The sequence below is a fragment of the Anguilla anguilla genome, chromosome 15, assembly GCF_013347855.1.
Source record: "Anguilla anguilla isolate fAngAng1 chromosome 15, fAngAng1.pri, whole genome shotgun sequence".
NCBI lineage: Eukaryota > Metazoa > Chordata > Actinopteri > Anguilliformes > Anguillidae > Anguilla > Anguilla anguilla.
The window spans coordinates 24,904,716-24,927,726 of NC_049215.1; the positions used below are offsets into that span (position 1 = coordinate 24,904,716).

Genomic DNA, 23,011 nt, shown 5'->3' on the forward strand with positions numbered 1-23,011 from the left:
TGTAGTATGATGGTTAGGGAACTGGGCTTGTAACTCAAAGGTTAAGGGCTGGATTCTCCGTTGATGTGCTGCTGATGTACCCTTGAGTAATGAAACTTAACCGGAATTGTTTTAGTAAAGTATCCAGCTTTATGAATGGATAATATGCATAAATACACTATGTACTTCTCATGGTTAAGAATGAAAAAGAGCACACTCTGTCCAGGCACTTGAATGCAATTACCGTTTGGCCAATCATTTACAAATGAAATGCACCCAGAAAGAATGGGAATCTGTCCTGTGCGTTTGTGACAAAAAACCAACTTCAGCTATGGGGTGAAAATGACCTATTAATCCAAGCCTTTTCCTAGTCCAATAGTGATCCATTTAAAACTGTAAAACCTGCAAAACTAAATTAAGGCACCACCCATGGTAAAATGAATTAATTACATACACAGCCCCATTTATTTGATTGTGAAGTATTTTCTCCATAGAAATAATAAAACTGGGATCACACACAGATGTACAGGTACTCTATGCTGATTTATTACACTTTATTGACTGTATAATGCCAGGTCTCACAACTCTGTCCTATCACACATGACAGGAATAGCGAACACAGCAAACAGCACACAGCATTACCGTTGAGACTCAAAAGCGCTACCCCCCTGGCTGGGTACGAAGCTACAGCAACAGTTACACAAAGCGGCCTCAAACCAAGAACCCCCCCGATATGAAGTTGACTGTAGCTGTACCGGTGAGAGGGATCGACCATAAATGACGCGCCGCTGAAGCTAAATTAGCAACAGCTTGTGAAGGGGTCACTTTTTGTCCAGTTCACATTTTTTTACGCTGAAACACAGTGGTACGATTCAGAATATGAGGAAAATGAGTAACTCTGAAAGAGTTAAGAGTGAAACAGAAACACAAGTGGCCTTAAACCCCAACTGAACTGACAGTAACTAGCCATGAGATATACCTTTTCTGCAGCTGCCTTGCAAAAGGCAAAGCATAAGAAAATATGTTAGTGGGGTTGATAGAAAATGGTGTGCACTGTACCCTTCATGCATATTTATCAATGCTACTTGCTGTATATACTGTTCAATTACATCTATGAGCAATTAGGTCACTTACATACATAAGGTTTATGTACAGTTATATGTAACTTAATTACCTGCAATTAGCAACAACACTGTACCTAGCTAAAAAGACAAAAACTCAACTGGAGTGGTGCATAAAAATGTTAACAAATTTTTAAATAAATATACCTTTCACTGCATTATATAAGTCTGAAGTATTAAGTTTAATTGTTAATGCAAACTGGCAGTAGTCCATTTTTTAATAGTCTATCATTGTCATAATAGTTGAGAAACATAATCTTAGGATTGTCCACAGCTTTAGTATTACTTTATCCAGTTCTATGCAGACGAAACATGCTAATGTTCCATAGTGTTTAACAGGAAAACTGCATTGATATCCGGTAAAACTTCAAGAAATAAACAGAATATGATTCATTTATAGAATCACAGAAAAACAAAAAAACGCCAACAAAATTTCCCTTTTTAATGATTAAAGTTCCATTTAGTTAAGTAATTTTAGTGCAAACCATGTAAGTTACATGTACTGGATTTTTTGGACCACTGTATAACAATGTCAGGAAACGATACAAACCAAAAAAGCCAACAAGGTAAAACTACAAATAAACTTGTGCATCAACATAAATGTGCTATTTTTGACAACATCAACAAATATAAATAAATGGCGGTCATTATCTACATGCCGTTAAAAGATTTGGGGAGGGAACATTTACAATGACAATGCCAGGGATGGAAAAACAACCCCAGGCTGCCAGACAGAACAGCTGTACCAAAAAACATGGGAAAAAAACCCAAAAGGCTTTGATTTTTACAATAACCAGAGCCCTACTTGACCTTCAATGAGACACCTTAAATTAAACACCTTAAACGGAGTGTTAACAGCGTGTAACTTAGAGATATTCTAGACTTACACACCTTCAGACTTCAGTAAAATTTCAAACACAACCGGGAGCAGCTGCAACTTAAACTGATTACAAAGCTTTCTGTAAGAAAATAGATGGGAGGAAAGACACAGGAAAAGAAGTTGTCTGGATATCCTAAAAAAGTGCGTTCACTGGCCATTCATTTGAGCTTAGTGTGTGGTTTCTGTGGCTGGCATTAAAGAGAACCGGATTCTATTTCCAGAAAAGGTAGAACTGCAAAAGAATTCCGAGCAGGAGGTACAGCAGCCAACATGTCTCCCTGCGTTTCAAAAGTAAATCATTTCTGAACATAATATAAATACTGAACACATTCTTGCGGTTTTTCAAAGTACCTGTACTATTGTTAAAATATTTGATTAAGATAAACTAGGCCATTAAGCCGTTCTACACTGAATGGAAAACCTGCGGCGTTTCTGAATTTCGTATTTGGCACCCGTTGTGCAGGGCCGTGACGTGACTGCGCAGCAATGCGCATACCCTCAGTCACAGGGGCGCGCACACGCCATGATTTACGGCTGCCGCTTGCCATCCTGTCCTCAGAGAAATAAGCACATGTCCAGATGGTGGCAAAAACTGTAGCATTTCAACTGATGTGAAACAAGGCACATTTTTTTTTTTAAACCTTGTTTCGCACCCAAGTTACATGATCAGATAAAGCTTCAATTCCAATGGAATGTGTGAAAGCACTAAATCTCCAGAACAGCGAGCGAACAGTATGTGTGCTCTCCTGGGGCTTTCAAACTAAAGTCCTGAAGGGCCGCAGTGTCTGCTGGTTCTCTGATTTACTCTGAACACCAAATTTAAGTCTGGGAACCCAGAGCTAAGGTAGGGCTCTTCAGCGAGCATTGGTTCCTGAAAGTAGATTTGCGCTAACTGGAAAATAATTTAGGAGCACATCTACTAATTGGGGTGCATTAGTGTGCTCTTAAATTTTTCAACTTAGGAGCACTTGTGGGGCCACTCGAGCAACGAACACTATCCCTGCAGAAAGAATCTCTCCCATATATCGTTTGGGCGACGCAAAGCCAATCGCGCGCCTTCAGACACTGGCATTCGGATTCGATCCAGGAACGTAGTGCTCACACACAATTCAAGCGGCAGTTTTACCAAGTGAGCTACCCAGCAGCTGCATTTCCTTTCCCCAATTTAGAGTGGAGAAACTTGGAGACCTAAGAGGACCACACGGCTTCTTATTTTTGTTCCAGCTTATGTCAAGATCACATAGCCCGCAATTACAATTTAGATATTTCCGAGCAGCACTACAGGTGGAAACAGGCTGCAGACCGAATGATAACCCATTAAACTTCCAATCCCTGCCTTAAGTAATATCCATTTCTAGAAGAATATCAGATGCGTAGGAAGACAAAGCACCGCCCAAATGTCCATCACCTCCCCTTCCACTGGTGTCCCCTTCCACTGGTGTTCTTCTAGTTTGGCCCCATTCATTTGCACACCGATTCCAGCCTTTAGATCCAGTTAGATCCACATGAATGGCACCAGTTTGTGTGTACCTACCAATACTGCACTTGTGGCAGCCAGCAGAGGGCACTGATAAGATGGTCCTCCAGTAGACACAGCCTGGAGCTCACCATCTAATTTTAATACAACAAAAAAAACAACTACTTTAGCACGACATACATGGCAGCAATGGGGCCGGCACGGGCTAGAACACCCCCAGACCTCATCCTACACCCCCGCCCCTCAAGGGGCTTCAGTCTGTCATTCTGACCGCAGGCTCCAGGGGGCGCCAGCTGCGGCACGTTAGGAGAGACGCTTCGCGGGTTACAGTAGTGTGGCACTATTCACATGCTCCTGGCTCTGGGATTAAGGGGTTGGGCAGGGGAGGAGGAGGGGGAAGGGGCTCAGTTGAACATGATGGACTCAGGATCCTGGTTCATCATCTGGGCCATGTGTCGCAGGACGTCCTTCTTGGTGATAATCCCCAGGAGACGCCTGAAATGTACAGAAACACAACAAACACAAATATTACTTTTAGAAATGTAACTCATTTTTGAATTGCATATTACAAAAATATTACAAATAGCCCCAAGAAAACAATTGGGGTAAAGCACAAGAAACTGGGCTATGAGCTAATATTGCAAAGTAGACTTTTTTGCATTACTTTCACAATATGTTGTGTTACACACGCCAGCAGCACGTCCAGGTCTACAAAGACAGACAGCTATTCATACAGAGCCACACTACTGGCGGAAAGCAGTCTCCTGCTTCTATGCATAACTGTTAACACACAGGAAAGGTTAAATCATTATTTTGGAGTCAAATTGAGATAACATTAAATGAATCCTGTTTCGGTAGCACCAGGTAAGGCTACACGCCTTCCTTTGCCAAACAGCAAGGAGGAGTTTCTTACAGTGGCATTAAGCTAGTCAATTGAGAAGAAAGGCCATACATTTTCATTCCACCTCATTTCCAGACCAACTTCTTTGGTTTTTATTATTCTTTGGCTAATTTTCCCAGGCATTTCAAAGTCAGGGAGATCTGACCACGTTCCACAACCCTTCCATGATTTTCCAGATTTCTCCTGAGCTCTCACCCGCTGCGCGTCACCAGGCACTGCCGGAGCCCCAGCTTCCGGAAGATGTCCACCACCGTCTCCATGGGCGTGTGGTCGGTGACGGTGAAGGGGCTGAGGTTGAGGATCCGGCGCAGCTTCAGGGGCTGGGGGTTGCTGGCGGGCAGCTGCGGGGCGTCCTCGGTGAAATACACCACCGAATTACTCACCACGCCGTCCTGCTTCTGCCGCGCACTCTCTGAGGGAAGACCCACAGACAGGCTTAGAGAGAGAGCGAGAGAGAATGTGTGTGTGTGTGTGCGCGCATGTACATGTACAAGCCTTTGTTAGTGCACATGTGTGTGTGAGCCGAATGTCTTGTGTGTGTGGATGTGTGTGTAAGCGCTTGTGCTTGTCTGTGCGTATGTGTGCTTGTGTGCTTTGTGTTGTTTGTTGCGGGTGTGCGCGTGTGTGTTTTGTGTTGTTTGTTGCGGGTGTGTGTGTGTGTATCTGTGTGCGCGTGTGTGCTTTGTGTGTTTTGTGTTGTTTGTTGCGGGTGTGTGTGTGTGTGTATCTGTGTGTGCGTGTGTGCTTTGTGTTGTTTGTTGCGGGTGTGTGTTTGTATCTGTGTGTGCGTGTGTGCTTTGTGTTGTTTGTTGCGTGTGCGTGTGTGTGTGTGTATGTGCATGTGAGTGTGGGGTGAGACTCACTGATGGCCAAGGTGAGGTCCCGGCGCTGGACGAATCCGATGAGCCTCTCCGACTCGCGGGACACCACCACGGGGAAGCCGTTGTAGTCGGTGTCCTTGATGAGCGCCTCCACGTCCTCCACCGTGGTGCCCTCCTGCGTCAGCACGGCCAGCGGCGGCTCCCCGCGGCGCGGGCGCATCACGTCGGTGGCCAGCGTCCGGTGCGTGAACTCGTCCTTCACGTCCAGGAAGGGGTAGCCGTTGAGCTGGATGTGCGCCTCGTAGATGCCCTCCTTCCCGAAGGCGTCCGCCACCCACTTGCTGGTGACGGCCGCGGCCATCAGGGGCACGATGTACTCCAGCCCGCCCGTCAGCTCGAACATGATGACCACCAGCGACACCGTCATCCGCGTCACCCCGCCTGCAGCGACCCCGGGGATCAGGGGAGAGGGGCGCTCAGTCAGGGCACAAAGTTTCACCAGATTCTTCTTTAGCAGAACGTTGTTAACCAAAATGTACAACAAATATGGAAGAATCATTCTTGATCCTAGATACATTTGAAAATTGCTCTCTATTTTAAAATTGTCCATAATTCTACAGGAACTGGTAGTTAATGGGTTAAAGTATTTCACCTGGGACAGCCCAGAGGGGAAAAGGGCCAGTCAGTGGAGGAGAATTTTTCACATAGAGTTGGCAAAGTCATCTAAACCGATCAATAGGTTTTGCTTTTGTAATAACCTACTACTAATATCATTAGTAAAAATATTCAATAGAACTTGTGATTTATCACTACATTATTTTACTTTATACTATAAGTTCCATTCAATTAGCTGGCTGTATAAGAACACACAGGACAGGTTTATACGACCTTCCCCCTGAGCTTAACGTACACAGGGAATGTGTACACACACGGGCGGCGGCGTCAGGCTCTTACCCAAACACGCGGCAGCGCCCACCATGGCGTACAGGCCCGGCGTGACGCAGTCCGCCCCCGGCCGGCACCAGTTCTTAAATATGATCCAGTCGTGGTGGTGGTAGGCCATCTGCTCCACCGCAATGCCCACGATCCGCCCGGCGATCGCCCCCACCGCCATGCTGGGGATGAACAGCCCCGAGGGGATCTGGAGAAAGCAGGAGGTCACAGGGGTGTGAACAGAGGAGATCATAGGGGATGTGAACAGAGAAATGAGGTCACAGGGAATCTGAACAGAGAAATGAGGTCACAGGGAATGTGAACAGAGCAATGAGGTCACAGGGGACGTGAACAGAGGAGATCACAGGGGATGTGAACAGAGAAATGAGGTCACAGGGGACGTGAACAGAGGAGATCATAGGGGATGTGAACAGAGAAATGAGGTCGCAGGGGACGTGAACAGAGCAGGAGATCACAGGGGATCTGTACACAGCATAAGATTCACCATTGTAAAGCCCCACCCCCTTTACCCACAATGCCCGGCTGACCTTCATGCCGAAGGTGAAGATGGTGATGACGATCTTGAAGACGAGGGCGAGGGCAAGCTGCCACAGGGCGGCGTAGACGCCGGGGCCGGCGGGGCGGTCGGGGATGTCGTCCAGCGGGCGCGTCATGTTGGGGTCGTTGACGTAGTCGCAGAGCTGGGACGACTCCAGCGCGCCGCAGTCGTTGAAGAGCTCGGAGATGAGCTCGCTGGTGCTGCGCCGCGTGTACGGGTTGGGGAACGCCAGGATGGCCGTGATGCCCGTCACCGCCATCACCTCTAGCACCGGGTAGCGGCCCAGCCACGTGGTCTTGCGCCGCCGGCACCAGGCGATGTTGCCGCGGATGAAGAGGGTGCCCCACAGGCCCCCGAAAACGCCCAGCAGGATGAAGGGCACCAGCTCGGCCATGTACCACGGCGTGTGGTACTCCACGTAGAACAGCACCAGCCGGCTGTTGCCGAACGGGTTGATGGAGCGCAGAGTGAAAGCCGCCACCAGGGCGGCGAAGAAGGACCGCCACAGCGTCTTCAGCGGGAAGTAGTAGCTCACCTGCCGAAAAACGCGCAGAGCTCACCACCCGTCCAGCACGCACGTGCACGATGATTACATGAAAAGGTAAATAAATGGCCTGGCCGAAAGGTCACTTTCCAGTGGTTACTTTAATATTCATATTTCAAGCTTGTCCTTTGTCCTTTGGAAAATTATTAAGAAATGAAACCCCCCACCAAAGGTCTTAAAATATGGACCAAGAAGACCCTGCGTTAGTGGCAGTGAAAGAGCAGTAGAGTGAACGCCCTGACCATACAGCCTCAGTTACCCTTCATTTCTCCGCCCCTCCGAGAATAACCCAACCCAACCCACCTTTCGGCACACAAGGGCACTGAACGCATAACCCCGCGGTGTGGGGATGCCCGTACCTCCTCCAAGCTGAACAGCACGCCTCCGATCGGAGCCCCAAAGGCTACCGACACACCGGCAGCTGCCGCCGCGGACAGCACCTGTCAAGCACAGAGCATTATTCAATGATACGGCATTCAAATAGCGCAATTTTAAATGGTGTATTTGACAGTAATATTAAGAACAAAAACAATAAAAATAATAAAGTCAGTCAGTCGCCGTCAGCCACATTCACGGTTGGTCAGTTGGATATAGTCAATCACGTTCATGGTCAGTCACAGTCATGGTCAGTCACATTCACGCTCAGTCACGGTCACAGTCGGTCACGGTGACGCTCACCTCTCTGCGCTTGCCCTCGTTCTTGCTGTACTTGGAGAAGAGGCTGCTGAAGAGGTTGCCGCAGCAGCAGGCCACGTGCACCAGCGGGCCCTCCTTGCCCAGGCTGAGGCCAGAGGACACGGCCAGCACCAGGGTGACCGTCTTTATCAGCAGGGTCCACTTCCCCAGATAGCCCCGGATGATGAACCCGCTCAGGATCGTCTTTATCTGCAGGGGGTTAGAAGCCAAAGACGTGTTCAGATGCTTTAGTCCCACATCGCGCTGGTAGCAGGAAGACAGCAATACAAACATGCACCCTCTTCTGTTTCTTAGCATGGCAAAAGAAAATAATACTAATAAAGAAATAATATGCACCACAAAGACACTAAAACACAACCCCATTTCATGAGAACATTACAGCACAAAGACACAGACACACTAAAACACACCCCCATTTGATGGTGCATACAGACACAGGGAAGGTTTCAGTTTCAAACGGGTGACAGTTCAAACAGTTTACACACTGCAGGACCTGTGATACCCACCTCAGGGATACCTGAGCCACAGGCGTACGGCGCAAACACGCGGACCAGAGTCACGGCCAGGAAGGAGAAGAACAGCGCCCACATAACATACAGGAAGTAGTTCAGCACGTACGCTCCGGCACCCTTGAGAAAGACAAGACTTCATCAGTAACAACAAGCACCTGGCTTCACCATCGGAGAGGACACAGGTCTATTCACTCCTAAATTAATCTTGAACCGCAGATGGACCACAGACAGTCTGCTCCCAGCTTTGTAGCAGAGAGAAGGCTTGGTGCCTAAAGCTAACTCTCACACGCGGGGGCGTTACCAGAGCGTGGCCGGTCATCAGCTCGGACCACTTCTGCCACTGCGGGCACTTGTCGCGGTCGTCGAAGGTGGTCTCGTTGGAGGTCCAGCAGCACTGCTCGTGGCTGTACCAGAACGCAGACAGGCAGACCCCTTCCTTCAGATCCGTCATCCAGTCCACGGCCAGGTCGATGACGCCGGCCAGTGTCCCTGTGTGCACGAGAGAGGAGTTCACATTCAATGAGGAAACAGAACTCAGGGAAAGTGTATAGACGTACACTACCAACTGTTTATAAACCAAATAAACAAATGAACTTTTCATACTTTTTTGTTTGAATATGTGGATACCCCAGGCAGTCAGACACATTTAGCACACAGACATTTCTGTGCAGGCCAAGTGTGATACACAAACATAGCCCATGCAAGAGGTTGGACAGAACCCTACCTGACAGGAGTCCAATCAGCAGCATCACCACCCATCCTGACCAGGCATCCAGCAGGCTCTTAATGAACTCCCAGATGGACTCCTTACTCTTGCTGGTGATCTAAGCAGGCAGCCAGAAAATAAAATACACTCTGAATCCGGCACGGGAAGGACAGAAGGAAGAAACCTCAAACTGACACCTAGGTCTCAACAGGATTTTCACGGCAACATATAACACTTTTTCCAATAACTTTATTTCTAAACGAAAGACAACAAGGACAACAGGCTTAACACAACAGTCCATGCATAAATGGTGGATTGTGGGCAAAATGACAAGCCTAAGCGGTCTGTATGGCCTGTCCTCGTCATACAATCACTTGGCAGTCTTCAATCCAGAGCGACATACAGTAGAGGAGAGTCGCATGGCTGAGTTTGGGGACAGAAGCTCACCTTTCTGTGCCGGTCTGTGTCACGTGACTTCTCCCGAAGCCAATCGATGGTGTGGAAGTCCTCGTAGGTGCCCACATCCGGGATGGGCTCATCCAGGAAGTCCATGAGGTTCCCCGAGCCATTCATCTCCTCTGTGGGAGTCATACTGGTCTCTGCAGGAAAGAAGGCAGGAATATTTTTTTTTTAAAGCACACTTACAAAAAACGCAGAATAACACTTTTGTAATGGCTGAGAAATATGGACATTTTTTGTCCTTCAAAAAGCTGCACGTGAAGCCAGATAAGGGAAACAGTGGTTAGATCTTCACAAGTCAGCAAGAGTACCTGCGTAAAAAGTACAAAAGCATGTATCAAATAATTCTATTTGGCACCCTCTGTATAGTAATCGGTCGTCAATTAGCCAGCAGATAAGAACTGATTATTGCTATTTTGCATCTGCAACCAATACAGAGAATACATATTTATTTTCTCTATTTACTGTCCGTTTGCACCACCCATATACGTTCTTTAAAGCACTTGCACGATACGAAGAATAGCAACATTTCTCAACATAGCCATGACATTCAGTGGCCTTGTTTTGAGACGCTCTTTCTGGTATTCCCGTGTTTTCTTACTGCAGTTGATACAGGACACCACCGTAAATACTGCACAGTGCACCTCATACAGGAGTGTAAACCACTAAACCGGTTAATGAGGTATATGACACGTCACTAGCGTCAATCCACCCAATGAATCAGGAAAAATACACCTAACTAGGCTGTACGTTATACTACAAGTTATAGTAGCTTCTTGATGGATAGTTTTTCACCAACCCTTTTGCATCAGTTCCAGCTGCATTTACAATAACACTGTAACTTACGCACCTGAAATATCACTTTTCTTATCAACTGTCGCAGTATCATTCCAAACAACGCATAGTTTTAAAAAGGGATAACGTTAACTGCAGGTATTAAAACGTCAGGGAAATAAATAACGTATAAGCTATGTCTTACTGTTTGCTCGCTAATGTTGGTAACATTCTGTATAATTTAGCAATAAACTCGCACCCTACCTTGTTATTATTTTTATGCGAAACGAATAAAGGCTAGGGTGAATGTTTTTAAGTGACACCAGTGTTTCAGTTAACTAGCTAACACGACAATATCAGTTCATTATTCCAGTCTAGCTTGCTTAGCTAGCTAACTCGTAAGATGCAAACAGATTCTTACCGTCGGCAGCAATGATTCTCGATATATTTATAATATTTTAAAATAAATGTATTCCGTGATGTCTTTTAACCTGCCAAATACGCCCATTTTAAGTCATTTTTGCAAAATGTATCCGAATGTTTCAAGTGCTAAATAGAGAAGGCGTCAGTGATTGCAGTTTTGGCTGGGCGATCCCACAATGCACCGCTTTCCTCTGTCATGGCGTCTCGAAATTGTTCCTTCTCAAAATCTGTTGACATCAGCTCCTCATTTTTATCTCCCCCTGTAATGTGGACGTACATATACTAATAACGTTTCTAGCATAGGTTTATTGAAGTTCAAAATAAACTAAAATATAGGCTACAACTACTAAAAACGTCAAAGTAAATAAAGGTATTGAAATGATAGTCTAAACATAGTCTTGCATGTACGGTTAATGCCCAAGAAAATCATAAACAATCAACATCGTGTCACACACCATGTTAATGGTCCTCAAAACATCAATGCTTTTCATAAAATGTGTGAGTAATACAAATTTTCATCTACATATCTAAATATTGTAAATATTCCTTACTGAATCCTGACCTTGCCAGAGCTGACAGAGTGGCTCATGATTGGCTCAAGAATTAAAGAGGGGAGCACCTCATTAATGTAGGACTTCGGTGTTAATTACATGGTGAAGCCAGGCCCCTATCAGTGCAGTGTCAGATAGCTGGAGGAGGCTTTCTTTCTTGTCTGTACGCCTTGTCCATCTACCTCCTATCTGCCCCCAGCTCCTGCCCCACCTTCTCTAAATGCCCCTGGAAGCAGGGAAGCAGTGTTAAGAGCCTGGGTTGAATGCAAGATGGGAAAACATGTTGCAAATTATTAACGAACACATTGGTGTGTGCAACATGCAGTTGCACAGCTTGAAGACTATAGCAGCTGACAGGACAATTATGTACAGTGTAACACTGATTGTACATTAATTGTTGATTCGGGTTACACCAGTGGTTACACAAAGATGGGAGCGGACACAAGACTGCAGCAGAACACTGACAACTGTTTGGAGTGGATATAGTTTTTCAGTGAACTATAGCAAAACGTTGTGTTTCTTGAATGCACCCCTTTTGAGGGGTCTGTGAAAGAACGTGCATGAAAGATCAAAGAGTGCCGGGAGAGAAAGCATGTCACGAAGCTTTTTTGAGGAATGCCACTGCCCCAGGCCCACATCCATCCAGCTAGTCCTGACATGTTACTGTAAGTAAATATTTCAGGCACAGGCTATTAATGAAAAAAGTAGGCTTCCCTTTGTAAATTCCAGAATCTAGGCTTGTGGCTGTTAATTATTATAACTGGACATGTAAAGACTGAGTGAAAAGGTAAGTTTAGAGAAAAGGCATATTGCAGGTGGCATTGGTGTTGAACTAGAAGTAGACCTTGCCATAATCACAAAAGAGATTTGGTGAATTACCTGAAGATACCCAACTGAAACCCCTCTTTTTACCAGTCTCAGGAAGCTGTAACTTCTAAAGCAGCGATCCTCAACCTGTGGGCCATTGACCACATGAAGCCCAGACCCCAGACCTCAGATTCCGTCTCATTTTATCATAACACTGGTTTCCAATCAAAGTTCAGGACTGTAACTGAAGGTCTTTGGAATCACAAAGTGCCAATAGGCCTACATGTTGGCAAAATCCTGGTATCCCCCCCACCAGGAAGCTCAAACAAGGCTACTACTGGATCATGCAGTAAGACTTTTATCTGAAGCAAACCTCAAAATCAACCAAGAAATGGTTAACTGACCACAAAATTACTGTTTTGCAATGACAATCTCCAGACATTAACCTATACTTGAAAATGTATCGTTTGAATTGAAGAGTCTTGCATATTACAAAAGAAAATTGTTATATTATGTAAAGAAGGCAATAGAAATAATTTTTTCTTTTTTCTTGTTTATGGCACACATGCACTAGGTTTGCTGCCACTTTTGCCCGAAGGGTTGAAAACTATGCTCTTTTGCTCTCCCTGCTGGTCTCAGATAGCTGTACCCACTGTGGTGTCACCCTTTCTTCTCAGGGCCTGTTTTCACTTCCATTACAGTACCATTTTGAATACACTGTGTCTGTACTAGCAGAACAAAGTCTACGCACTTTTACAGAATATTCTTAACAAAAGCTGTCCATGGCATGGTCTAGATTTGTTCTGGGCCGTGTCACATCACTTTTTATTTTACTACTTAGCAAATACACCACACTGCTATCCAGACAGTAAATTGTCACTGTTGCCACTGTTGGAAAAAACATTGAAAGATTGTGTTGTTTTACACATGCATCATTTTGACATGTGGAACAACAGTGTGAAATGGCTGCTCTCTCTTTGATTAATTTCCTGGGTTTGGTCCCTTGACTGTAGCAATTTACAGTTTTGCAGTCTTATTAAAAATGGTGGTAGATCATATCTGTTTCACGGTACATTAGATATGGGCAACTAGATATAAAACTTCTTCATGTTGAATATATTTTATATAGTATCTGCTCTCTTGAGTTACAGTGGCACATAAAGTTAATTAAGTTTTTATACCAGGTACTGTATGCTTCTTCTTAGTTGAGGGGAACTGGAAAAAAAAACTCCATATCAATGACTTTGACACCATATAATTAAAAAAATAGAATAAAAAAAAAAAACATTTTTTCTTGAGTTTCTTGACTCATATAGACTTTCAGGAGTCAGCCATGCATTCTTATTTTTCTCCATTAGGTGGCAACAACAGCCTCCTAAAGCCGAATGTTGTGTTTTTAGGGGTGAGAAACATTGGAAAGAGCTCTGCAGCAACATCATCCTGGCCAGAGGTGTCCCACTGAGATGCAAGGGAAAGAGATTAGAATTTGGGGACCTGTTGGGACCACAGGTCCCTATTGATCAGTGAAGGTCACTGGGGAGCAATGAGCCACATATCCGAGCTGACTGAACTCTCCCTAACCCTGCTTTGTCTTGTGGGGCTACCAGCCACAGTCGCTGGAATGGCCCAAATACAAGGCTGTACATGAACTGGAAAAGTGCTTTAACAGTATGAGCCACTCAGCAGGCCCATGGGTGTTGGTTTTAACCTCTCGTCTAGTCCAATGCTGTCTCAAAAAAGAGTGTTGTAGCAACGGTTACTGAGGGAAAGAGATGCACAGAGCTGGGAGGAACAGGAGAGAGTGAAAAGGAAGTACCAAGAAGAAAGTAGGAACCTTACCCCTTTTCTCAGAAGGTTGGAAGGAGAGAAGCAGCAACTGCAAGAGGCAATTAGAGAGAACTGAAAGAGTTCAGATAAACTAAATACAAAAAAGGAGAAATGGAGAGCTGTTTAAAGGCAAGAGAAATAAAATGGAATGCATTTATATATACAACTTTTGATCACTTGCGTCTTTCATTCAAAAAATAAGACGAACTGAAGCGAGATAAGGATGAACTGACAGAGACTAATGAGAGAGATGAGGGAAAAGGAAAAGCCCCGAGCCTACTGCTGCCAGACAGGTGTAGAGAACAGCTCTGACATGGAATGAGAGGAAGAGAGACAGACTGGAGAGATGGAGAGAATGAAAGATGTCTGTGAATGAAAGACGCAAGTGATCAAAAGTTGTTTAAGGAGTCGGTAACAGACAAGTCATTCAAACAACTCTGTTTGGTGGCTGAACAGCTCAGAGCCACAGGAGAACAGAATGTTAACAGCATAAGTTGAATGCTGGGAAACAAAAAAATATTCCCTTTGCTGCATTATTGACATAATGCTTGTCATTTGCTTTATTTTCATTATGTACCAAATGGTTAGTTTTAGTGGCCATGTGCCCACACTTTCATCAATTAGGAGACTATTGATTCAATTCAGTCTTAAAAATGAATGACACCCTTCCCCTCCTTGAAAACCTCCAATCACCATGCAGACATTCAGTGGACCCTACCCTGCTATAAATCTCCTTTAGTGATGTCACTACCAGACACACGTGAGCTCTACATAAACATATTTCCACAAGCATTCTGAAATTAGCAGAATTTTGACATAAAAGTTTTACTGTTGGAAAATAATTTTGATATATTTCAGACTATTATATTTCAATAGGTCATAGCATTAGAGATCTCACTTTGGCACTGTACCATACCAATTGTAGTACAGCTTCCAAGATAAATTTTAAGAACATTTAGGGAAGACAGGAAAGAGACATAGACAGCTGCAGCTACAAATGCACTGTCTCATAAAGAAAGTGGAAAGAAACATTGTACTTGAGTCTAGATTTTCCCAGGAGAAAAAAAAGATTAACATGCTGAAGTTCAAGAGTGTGCAGACCATCAAAATGATTTTAAGCCATTACAAACATGGATTCCTGATGTAGTAGCAAGGTCAAAAGTTTGTTTTGAAACACATTTATCTGACCTAATAAAGACTCTCAACCTCTGATAAACCCGTTTTTTAATTATTAAAGATGTCTTAATTGGGATGACACAAACATAAAGCCCTACCCCTCTCCACCCATCAAAACTGCAGTGTTAAAGGAAAACAGTGTAGAACACACACACCCGCACAAACACATGCACACACACACTCACAGGCATAAGACCTTGGTCTGGTCAGCTGAACAGTTGGATGGAATTTTGTGTGTGTTTGGAACGATTTTTCTGTGCATCATCGCCTTCATCCTCACACTCCTACCTCTTTGGTCCATGGCTCGATTGGCACGTCCGTATCACAGCACAGATGCACAATAATATTGTCTTTGTTTGTTGGTATGTTTTGTTGTCATGTGCAACAAAATTCCCCATCTTGAGACTGCATGTCTGGAGACTCTGAAAGCAAGGTAAGAACTATTTCACTTTGCCAGATTAGTAACATTTCCGATATGATTATACATATTAGAATGAAAAAATATTTCTTGTTGTATTTACAAGTGTTGTTTCTGATATCTAGGAAACTGGCATTTGTACTGCTAATATCTGTGTTTATTCTTAAAGGAAAAACATTTCTTAGGTAGCATTACATTGTATTTGTTACCAGTTGTAACACTAATTAGTTTGTTCATTGTTAATGAACCAGCAAGTAAGTCCTGAAACCTGATGCGCTTTTTAGAAATGTGGCCATTACATATATGCAATCTGCATATTTAACTTAAATGAACACACTTATGCCTTGAAAATATTTCACTGAACTTTCAAATACACTAAATCAAACTGATGTTTGTATAACTGAAAATATACAACACAAATAAATATGAATCACCGTGAAAGGCATGCAGACACTTTATCAAGACAAACTTCGTGCTTGGCGTGCAGGAGATCTGAGAGCTGACTTACTGCAGCTCTCAGATCTGATGGCATTGTTACCGTCGATCTTGCATCACTTCTATTTTAATACGCGTATGTGCTAGTATTTATAGTTTATTAGTGTATTTTTTTAGTTATGTGCCACCACACGTCCCTCACATTCCCAAACAGGAGAAACCATGGTGAAGCCAAAGGGGCAAAATCAGGCTAGCGGTTAAAAAGGAACCCTAATGAAATGTGAGCTTCCTCTTAGCACTCCAAAAATGACAAAGACCTGAATATTAATAACATCCTGTCTGCATTTTAACAGCATCCCTCACCCGGCTGCGAGTGTGAATGAGCTTGTTGTTTGCAGCTGCAGTCGTTGCCTCTTGCGCTGGCTGCAGCTCTCCGGCACTGTGGCGAAGCTGACTTTTCTCATTGGCAGATGATGCGCTCTTTCGACCGGAGTGGAGACCGATTCTGACGGCGGCCCTCGCAGCCTAGAGCTGAAGCAGTACCGTACCAGAAAACATCCACCACAGCGCTAGGAGAAAGCTCTCCAGGCAACCAAGACAAGTAAAAAAAAAAAAAGTATTTTTGGGGGGTGAGGTGGGGGAAGAGGAGGTTGTGTGGTTCTGGCAGGGTGGGAGAGACGGCGGGTTTGGGCACCGCTGTTCCCTGGAGCGGGATGGACCAGGGCACGTGGGCCCTGGAGCTGACGGGGACGTTCCTCTCCGGGGTGGCCTGGCTCTGCACGCTGGCCGCCACCGCCACCTCGCAGTGGCTGACGCTGTCCACCAGCCTGCTGCCCACCGAGAGCTACGAGCTGGGCCTGTGGGAGACCTGCGTGGTGCAGGAGCTGGGGGCCACGCAGTGCAGGCCCTACAACAGCCTGCTGGGCCTGCCCCCGGACATCCGGCTGGCCCGGGCCCTCATGTGCACGGCCCTGGGCTCCGGGCTCCTGGGGCTGCTGCTGGCCGTGCCCGGCCTTCGCCTGGTCAACAGCTGCGAGGGCCCGCGGGCGCGAGGGGCCAAGAGGACGGCCAGGATCCTGGGGGGCGTGTTCTGCCTGGCGGCTGGCGTGGTGGGGCTGGTTCCGGTGTCCTACATGGCACACCTGACGGTGCTGCGGTTCTTTGACGAGAGCGTGCCGGACGTGGTGCCGCGCTGGGAGTTTGGGAACGCCCTGTTCTGCGGCTGGGCCGCCGGGCTCCTCCACCTGCTGGCTGGGGGCCTGCTGGTGGGCTCCTGCCTCTTCTGTCAGGAGCCACCCCACACAGAGACGATCCCCCTACAGACATCCATGAACAGTCTGGCTGATCACTCCCCTGGGACCAAGTCAGAGTACGTCTGAACGGAGACCAGAAATTGAATCACCTTATTACTGCCCGAGACATCTTTTTTCTTTCTCTCGCTTGCTCCTTTACTTCTCTCTCTCATTTCTCCTTCTCTGCCAAAGCTGGAAGCCTTAGTGTTTATTAGCTTTAGTATACTATTCTGACTATATTTTTATGGTAATGTAGCTAGGACAATTCTTGGGGCAATACTCTGCTTTAAGAGCACTGCTTTAAGTATTAGAATTAATTTCTGACATGAAAATTAATTTAAATACATTTACTTGAATGTAGACACATTCGGCTGCTTCATCTTTTTTGTTTGTTGTTTTGACCTCTAGATTCTTATGCTGCTCATGTTAATTCTGTTTCTAATCATTTTTTAAACAGACTTTTGCGAGAAAATGCAAGAATACAATACAATACAGATCACAAACATGATTTTTAAAAAATAATCCTCGCTTATATCATTCATTCATTTAGTGGCCACATAAACGGTATAAACAAATGTATTGTTATTATATGTATACATATAATCAGATTTTGAGGTTACATGCACACTACTACACATGAAGCAGAATTTTCTAGCTGCTACATCATATTATTTGCCTGTAAATTTAATTTTCTCACTTAGAAAAAAGCATACTTTCTGTTTGGTTCTTTCACTTTCTCAAGCAGCATTGTGTTGTATAGTGGTTAGGTGACTGGGATTGTTACTCATTGGCTGGTTCAATTCCAAGGTGGGACACTGCCATTGTATCCTTTAGCAAGATACTTAGCCTGAATTGCTTCAGTGAAAATACAGCAGTATAAATTGATCTGTGTGTATAAACAAAAATTAAGCTGTGCAAATCACTCTTGGTAAGAATGTCTTGTAAATGCCAAAAAGAAATCAGTATGTCTGAATGGTTATTCACGAAATGTGACCCAAAGAAACTACTAATGCATCTTAGTAGATAATCTCAGCCAATGACATTTGACATTTGTCCTTAACTTTGACTAAATATTTTAAGAAAGAATATTTATCTTCACAAACAGCTCAGCAATCACTACTATAAAAAGTGTAATGTTTGCACTCATTTGTAGATCAAAGTTATGGACAATTGGTGATTGAATGCAGGCCTGAATGCATGGTGATATTCACAATGAAAGATTCCTGTGTGGACTGGGTGTGGAATGGTGTGCCTGAACAGTTGAAAACGAAACGTGTTATTCCCATTTTGTTGTAATTCAGGCCATGTGAGAACAGGTGGCATGACTAAATGGTTTTATAGATTACCTAAACTGTAAATTTGAGCAAGCTGTAAAGTTGTTGTACTGAAATAACTAAAATTGGCAAATATGTTCTGTAGATCTGTTATTGTGTGTGCCTGTTTTTTTTTTTTTTTTGTTTTGTTTGTTTTTTGTTTTTTTGTAGGCTAGTGTGCACATTTTGAATTAACATGGAAAAAATCTTGACAGGTAATGATTGATACACATAAAACATTTTTAAAACAAATAAATGACAGCAGAAATACACATTTGATTGTTTCACATAATAATTTAAAAAATCACTCTTATAAAGGCCTCCACTATGACATTTCCAACAGCCTTTAACAGGCACAAAATCCTACCATGTTCCTTTTCACAAGATTTTTAGGAACAAAGGGTGTCATTGGTTTTGAAATGTAAGAACAGAGAATGTGGGAATGTAAATATATTAATATATTTGATCTGAGACATATGGTGCAATAAAATTATTACCACCAGACTGTCAAGCCTGTGCTGAGTGTTTACCAGAGTACACACCCCCCAGTCAGTGGACCAATTAAAATACATACCTCAGGTATACCAGACGATAGGCCTACAGAAGCTTTCTGCAGCTTTTTGTATCTACTGTAGGTGTTCTTCCACATTTAGTCTGGCCATGTCCGGTCAGTAAGTGTCACCATAAGGGGAGGGGGGGGGGGGGATTCAGTTTGGGCCGTGGGGCATATAACTGCATAAGTACTGCCCTCCGGAATCTTCTCACGCTGACCGCGAGCCGGACTTTGAAGCCGCTGCATCCCACAATCTGTGCACATATGCGGTCATCTGAAAGCGCCTTGTGTGGTGGCCACACAATGGAGCCGTTATTTGAATATATGCTAATCGGTAGATCTTTTTAAACGGTGTGGGAGCCTCAGCATCAGAGAAACACGTGGAGGCGTCGTAGTATATAGCACTGAGCGATCAATTGTTACTCTCGTGACGACAATAGGAACGTGTTAGGAAATGTAATTATTGCAGCGTGCCGCGTGAGATACGCCTGATTCATTGCGAAACACTATTGTTATTTGGATAGTTCATTTTAGTTTATTACGATTGTATATTCAAATGTTATCTTTGTTTGCACTTGTGCAAGCTGTATTCGTATAATTCCTGTATTCCTAGCATGAATTCCCATTTCCTGTTAATCATAAAGATTTATCCCAGTAGAGGTCTTGGTTGTAACAATGTTATTTGGTTAAAGATTTTCCTGGTAAAATATTGTGTAAACTTACTGTTCTGAACAACCATAAAATTCTGCTTAATCTTTTGTCCATTCTCCTTAAATCTAAGGAAATATGTATGTATGTTAAGACATATTACACATAGGACACCCATACGTGTGTGTGTTAAGCATACGCGTGTGCATGTGTTTTCCAATCAGCTACAATGTGGTGTGGTGCTTAGGTTGTGCATCACTCCATGGCAGTCTTTACTGAGTGGTGCCCACAGGATGAATTGTAACTAGACGCCTTTACACCTTACCCGATACCTAACACTGCTCGTTGCAGAGAGAGAGGACTTATTAACATTGAGTCATATTTTCTAAAGGCCAGACCACCATTTTTTGGTTGTTTTAACAGCGACAATGGAACACTACTAACCGCAGGTGTTCAAAGTTGCCAGGCAGCAACTGAAAGAAAATCCTTGTTTGTTTCCTGAGAGACCAGCTGATACAAAAATAGCTTTTAGCAGTTATAATAGCAATGCATTAGGGCACTGCCCTATGTGAAGCTGAAAGGTGGTGCAGTGATTTGCACAATACTACTAATGTGAAAAAAGCCATTTTGGAATTAACTGTTTAATTAATGAGCAAGTTTGATTCACAACTATTACTATTGAATGGTACAACACATTAATTCACACATACAATTTTCCTGGTATTGGGAAATGACATAGGGAGTCATGATCGTTTATTATCAGTCTGGTTTTACTAGTGAGATTGCATATCTACAGTTCGGCAGGTTGACTCTAACCACCTCATCAGTATTTTATTAAAGGTTGCAGTTTTCACAAGAAATCTTCACAAATGTAACATCCTGTAGTGCAGGTATGTGCCTTGTTATCTTGGATCTGTTAAGGCACTGTTCTAGGGCATAGATGAGCCCCATGATATGGCATCTGTTAAGGCACTAGTGCATCAGGCTATCTTAATTCATTATGTGGGTGCAGGTTTTTGTTTTAGACCAGCACTATGACACTTGATTCAAGAAATTAACTAAACTTGACCTTCAATCAAGACCCTGAAAAGTGGTATCAGTGCCTTTGTCTTTTAGACTAAAACAAAAACCTGCAGCCAACTTTTCAGATTAAGATTGGGTAGCCCTATTCTAGGTAATGGCATCTAACAAGGAAAATGGCATCCAACAAGAAAAATGTATAAACAGCCAATGAGAATAAGCTCCTGACTCTTTAAAATATGTCATACAATATCCCAGTGAATAATCTTTTGGTGAAAAATCTGAAAAACTGTCTTGGCTTTCAGGGGGAAAATGCTACATTTGGTTGAAAAGTTTTGGTGGCCCTACAATTGTAGAGTTTGTACCATGTGACTGGTTACAACTGGGCTGCCTAACCCTGTTCCTGTGTGAGGGAGTTGGAGTTTTGGGAGACCAACCGCGACTGAACAGGGGGTTCTTTAAGCTATTAACCAGAGGTAAAATAGCCACAAAGTCTCAAGAGACAAGGGAAAGGAAAACAATACTCCTTAGGGAGAGTATCCCAAAGAAAAGCTCTACACAACCCACGTACTGGGTAAAAAAAGAACTAAGGCTTAAGGAGTATGAAAATAAAACAACTGCCGGAGCAGAAAACGGGGCAACTCAAAGAAAACAGACCTCGAACCGAGGCTGAAAAAGTAAAACCCTAAAGAAAGAATACTGAGCTTAGATTGTGGCACTAACTTGTTGCCAACAATCTAAAAAAGCTAAAGACGGTTGTGCTAATTTTATAGCCACGACAATCCAATATCGCAGCTCAATCCTTTACCTCGCTTGACAGAATACCGGCTCTCGTGCAACATAAGTGACACTGAAGCAAAGCTTGTCGGCTTGCTCAGGGTTTAAATAGAACACCAACAGGTGCAAATTGTAAAAGGAAATTTGCACGTGTATAATTCAATCAACTCAATGGCCGTAATAACTAAAGAAAAGGCGCACGAAAAAACCATTGGCCGTAATAACTGAAGAAAAGGCGCAGAAAGGAAAAGAAATGGTGGCATCAGCCAAAACCATGACATCCTGAAGATCTACTGACCTGTAGGTTTTCCCCCACAACCCTATCAAAGCACACCTCATTCTACAGCTAGACATCTAACTGCTAAATAGCAGAATCAGATGTGCTAACGTAGAGTTGAAATGAAAACCTCAGGATGTAGAGCTCCAGGAACAGATTTGGCCAGCCCTGGGTTAAAACATAAAGACAGTTATAATTTCTGTCCTGGATAACTGCAGTTGTAAACAGAGAAAGCCATTAAACATTCAGATATAGATAAAATGAACTTGTGTGCATTAATATGTAATCATTTATCGGGGTTCTAAGACGGCAGAATGTCATAGGTCAGCCATATGAGATAAAGGTACTTCCCCTTATCACTCAGTGAATTTTTCATAACTCTTGGATGACAGTGGAGAGATCTCCCCTCAGATAGTCATATTATCTCATCTTGAACGCACTGATAATCTGCAACCTTCGTCAGGATATTATATCCAGAGATAAAAATGAAATAGAACTACAAAGTCTTTTTCCAGGAGTCACATTATCAATGTTTCAAAAAAAGGTTCATGCAACAAAAATATACTTTTGCTATTGTCTGAACTGATATAAGGATGCTGAACTTAGCACAATCCTCAATCCTCCTTCATTTTATCAACTGTGTGGAAGAAAATTGCAAAGTTACTCTGTCTTTGAATGCTGTAAAACCTGGCTGCTGGTCAAAGTCCTTTTGGATAAAATTTCATCAATATAATTTATTCCTTTAGAAATTTTACTGAATTCTACTGGTCTATGAATATGGGAAAACATTACACATTGTGGGGTGTCATGGTGGTGCAGTGGCTTACAGCAAAAAGGTCTGTGTGGTGCTTCCATGTTCACCTCATGTCTGTGTGGGTTTCGTCTAGGTACTCCAGTTTCCTCTCGACCTGAAAACATGCAGTAGACTAATTGGAGACATAGGTATAAGTGAGTGAATGGTGTGTGTGCCCTGCAATGGATTGGCGAGCTGACCAGGGTGTATCCCTACTTTGTGCCCAATGCATGCTGGGAAAGGCTGCAGCACCCCCCAAGCAGGAGTGAGCGGGTATGGATGGATAATAATGTATGGAGGGATGGATTACACATTGCACAATTCAAAATTAGATGTAAT

At 43.8% G+C, this 23,011-nt stretch overlaps 2 protein-coding genes across 2 annotated transcripts; one reads left to right on the plus strand and one right to left on the minus strand.

Moving 5' to 3' along the window:
* Positions 1-503: 503 nt before the first annotated feature.
* On the minus strand, positions 504-11,199 carry clcn4 (chloride channel, voltage-sensitive 4). Its single transcript, XM_035393611.1, has 12 exons — positions 10,784-11,199; positions 9,577-9,728; positions 9,148-9,247; positions 8,725-8,912; positions 8,418-8,540; positions 7,894-8,100; positions 7,575-7,655; positions 6,661-7,206; positions 6,134-6,320; positions 5,222-5,620; positions 4,554-4,770; positions 504-3,952 (listed from the first exon to the last, which is right to left on the minus strand). Exons 2-12 carry the CDS (start codon positions 9,718-9,720, stop codon positions 3,862-3,864), a joined length of 2,283 nt encoding a protein of 760 aa, XP_035249502.1. The 5' UTR covers positions 9,721-9,728; positions 10,784-11,199; the 3' UTR covers positions 504-3,861.
* A 5,169-nt stretch (positions 11,200-16,368) lies between these two features.
* Positions 16,369-18,876, plus strand: LOC118213864 (putative claudin-24). The gene has a single exon (XM_035393078.1). It carries the CDS (start codon positions 16,713-16,715, stop codon positions 17,376-17,378), a length of 666 nt encoding a protein of 221 aa, XP_035248969.1. The 5' UTR covers positions 16,369-16,712; the 3' UTR covers positions 17,379-18,876.
* The last annotated feature ends 4,135 nt before the right edge of the window (positions 18,877-23,011 follow it).

Bases quoted from the DNA above. Each gene is read 5' to 3' on its own strand.
- LOC118213864 (XM_035393078.1), top strand. From the start codon at position 16,713: ATGGACCAGGGCACGTGGGCCCTGGAGCTGACGGGGACGTTCCTCTCC.
- clcn4 (XM_035393611.1), bottom strand. From the start codon at position 9,720: ATGACTCCCACAGAGGAGATGAATGGCTCGGGGAACCTCATGGACTTC. The intron at 8,541-8,724 runs GTAACGCCCCCG...GTCTTTCTCAAG, and splicing joins TGATGACCGGCCACGCTCTG to GGTGCCGGAGCGTACGTGCT. The intron at 6,321-6,660 runs GTCAGCCGGGCA...TGCTTTCTCCAG, and splicing joins TCTTCACCTTCGGCATGAAG to ATCCCCTCGGGGCTGTTCAT.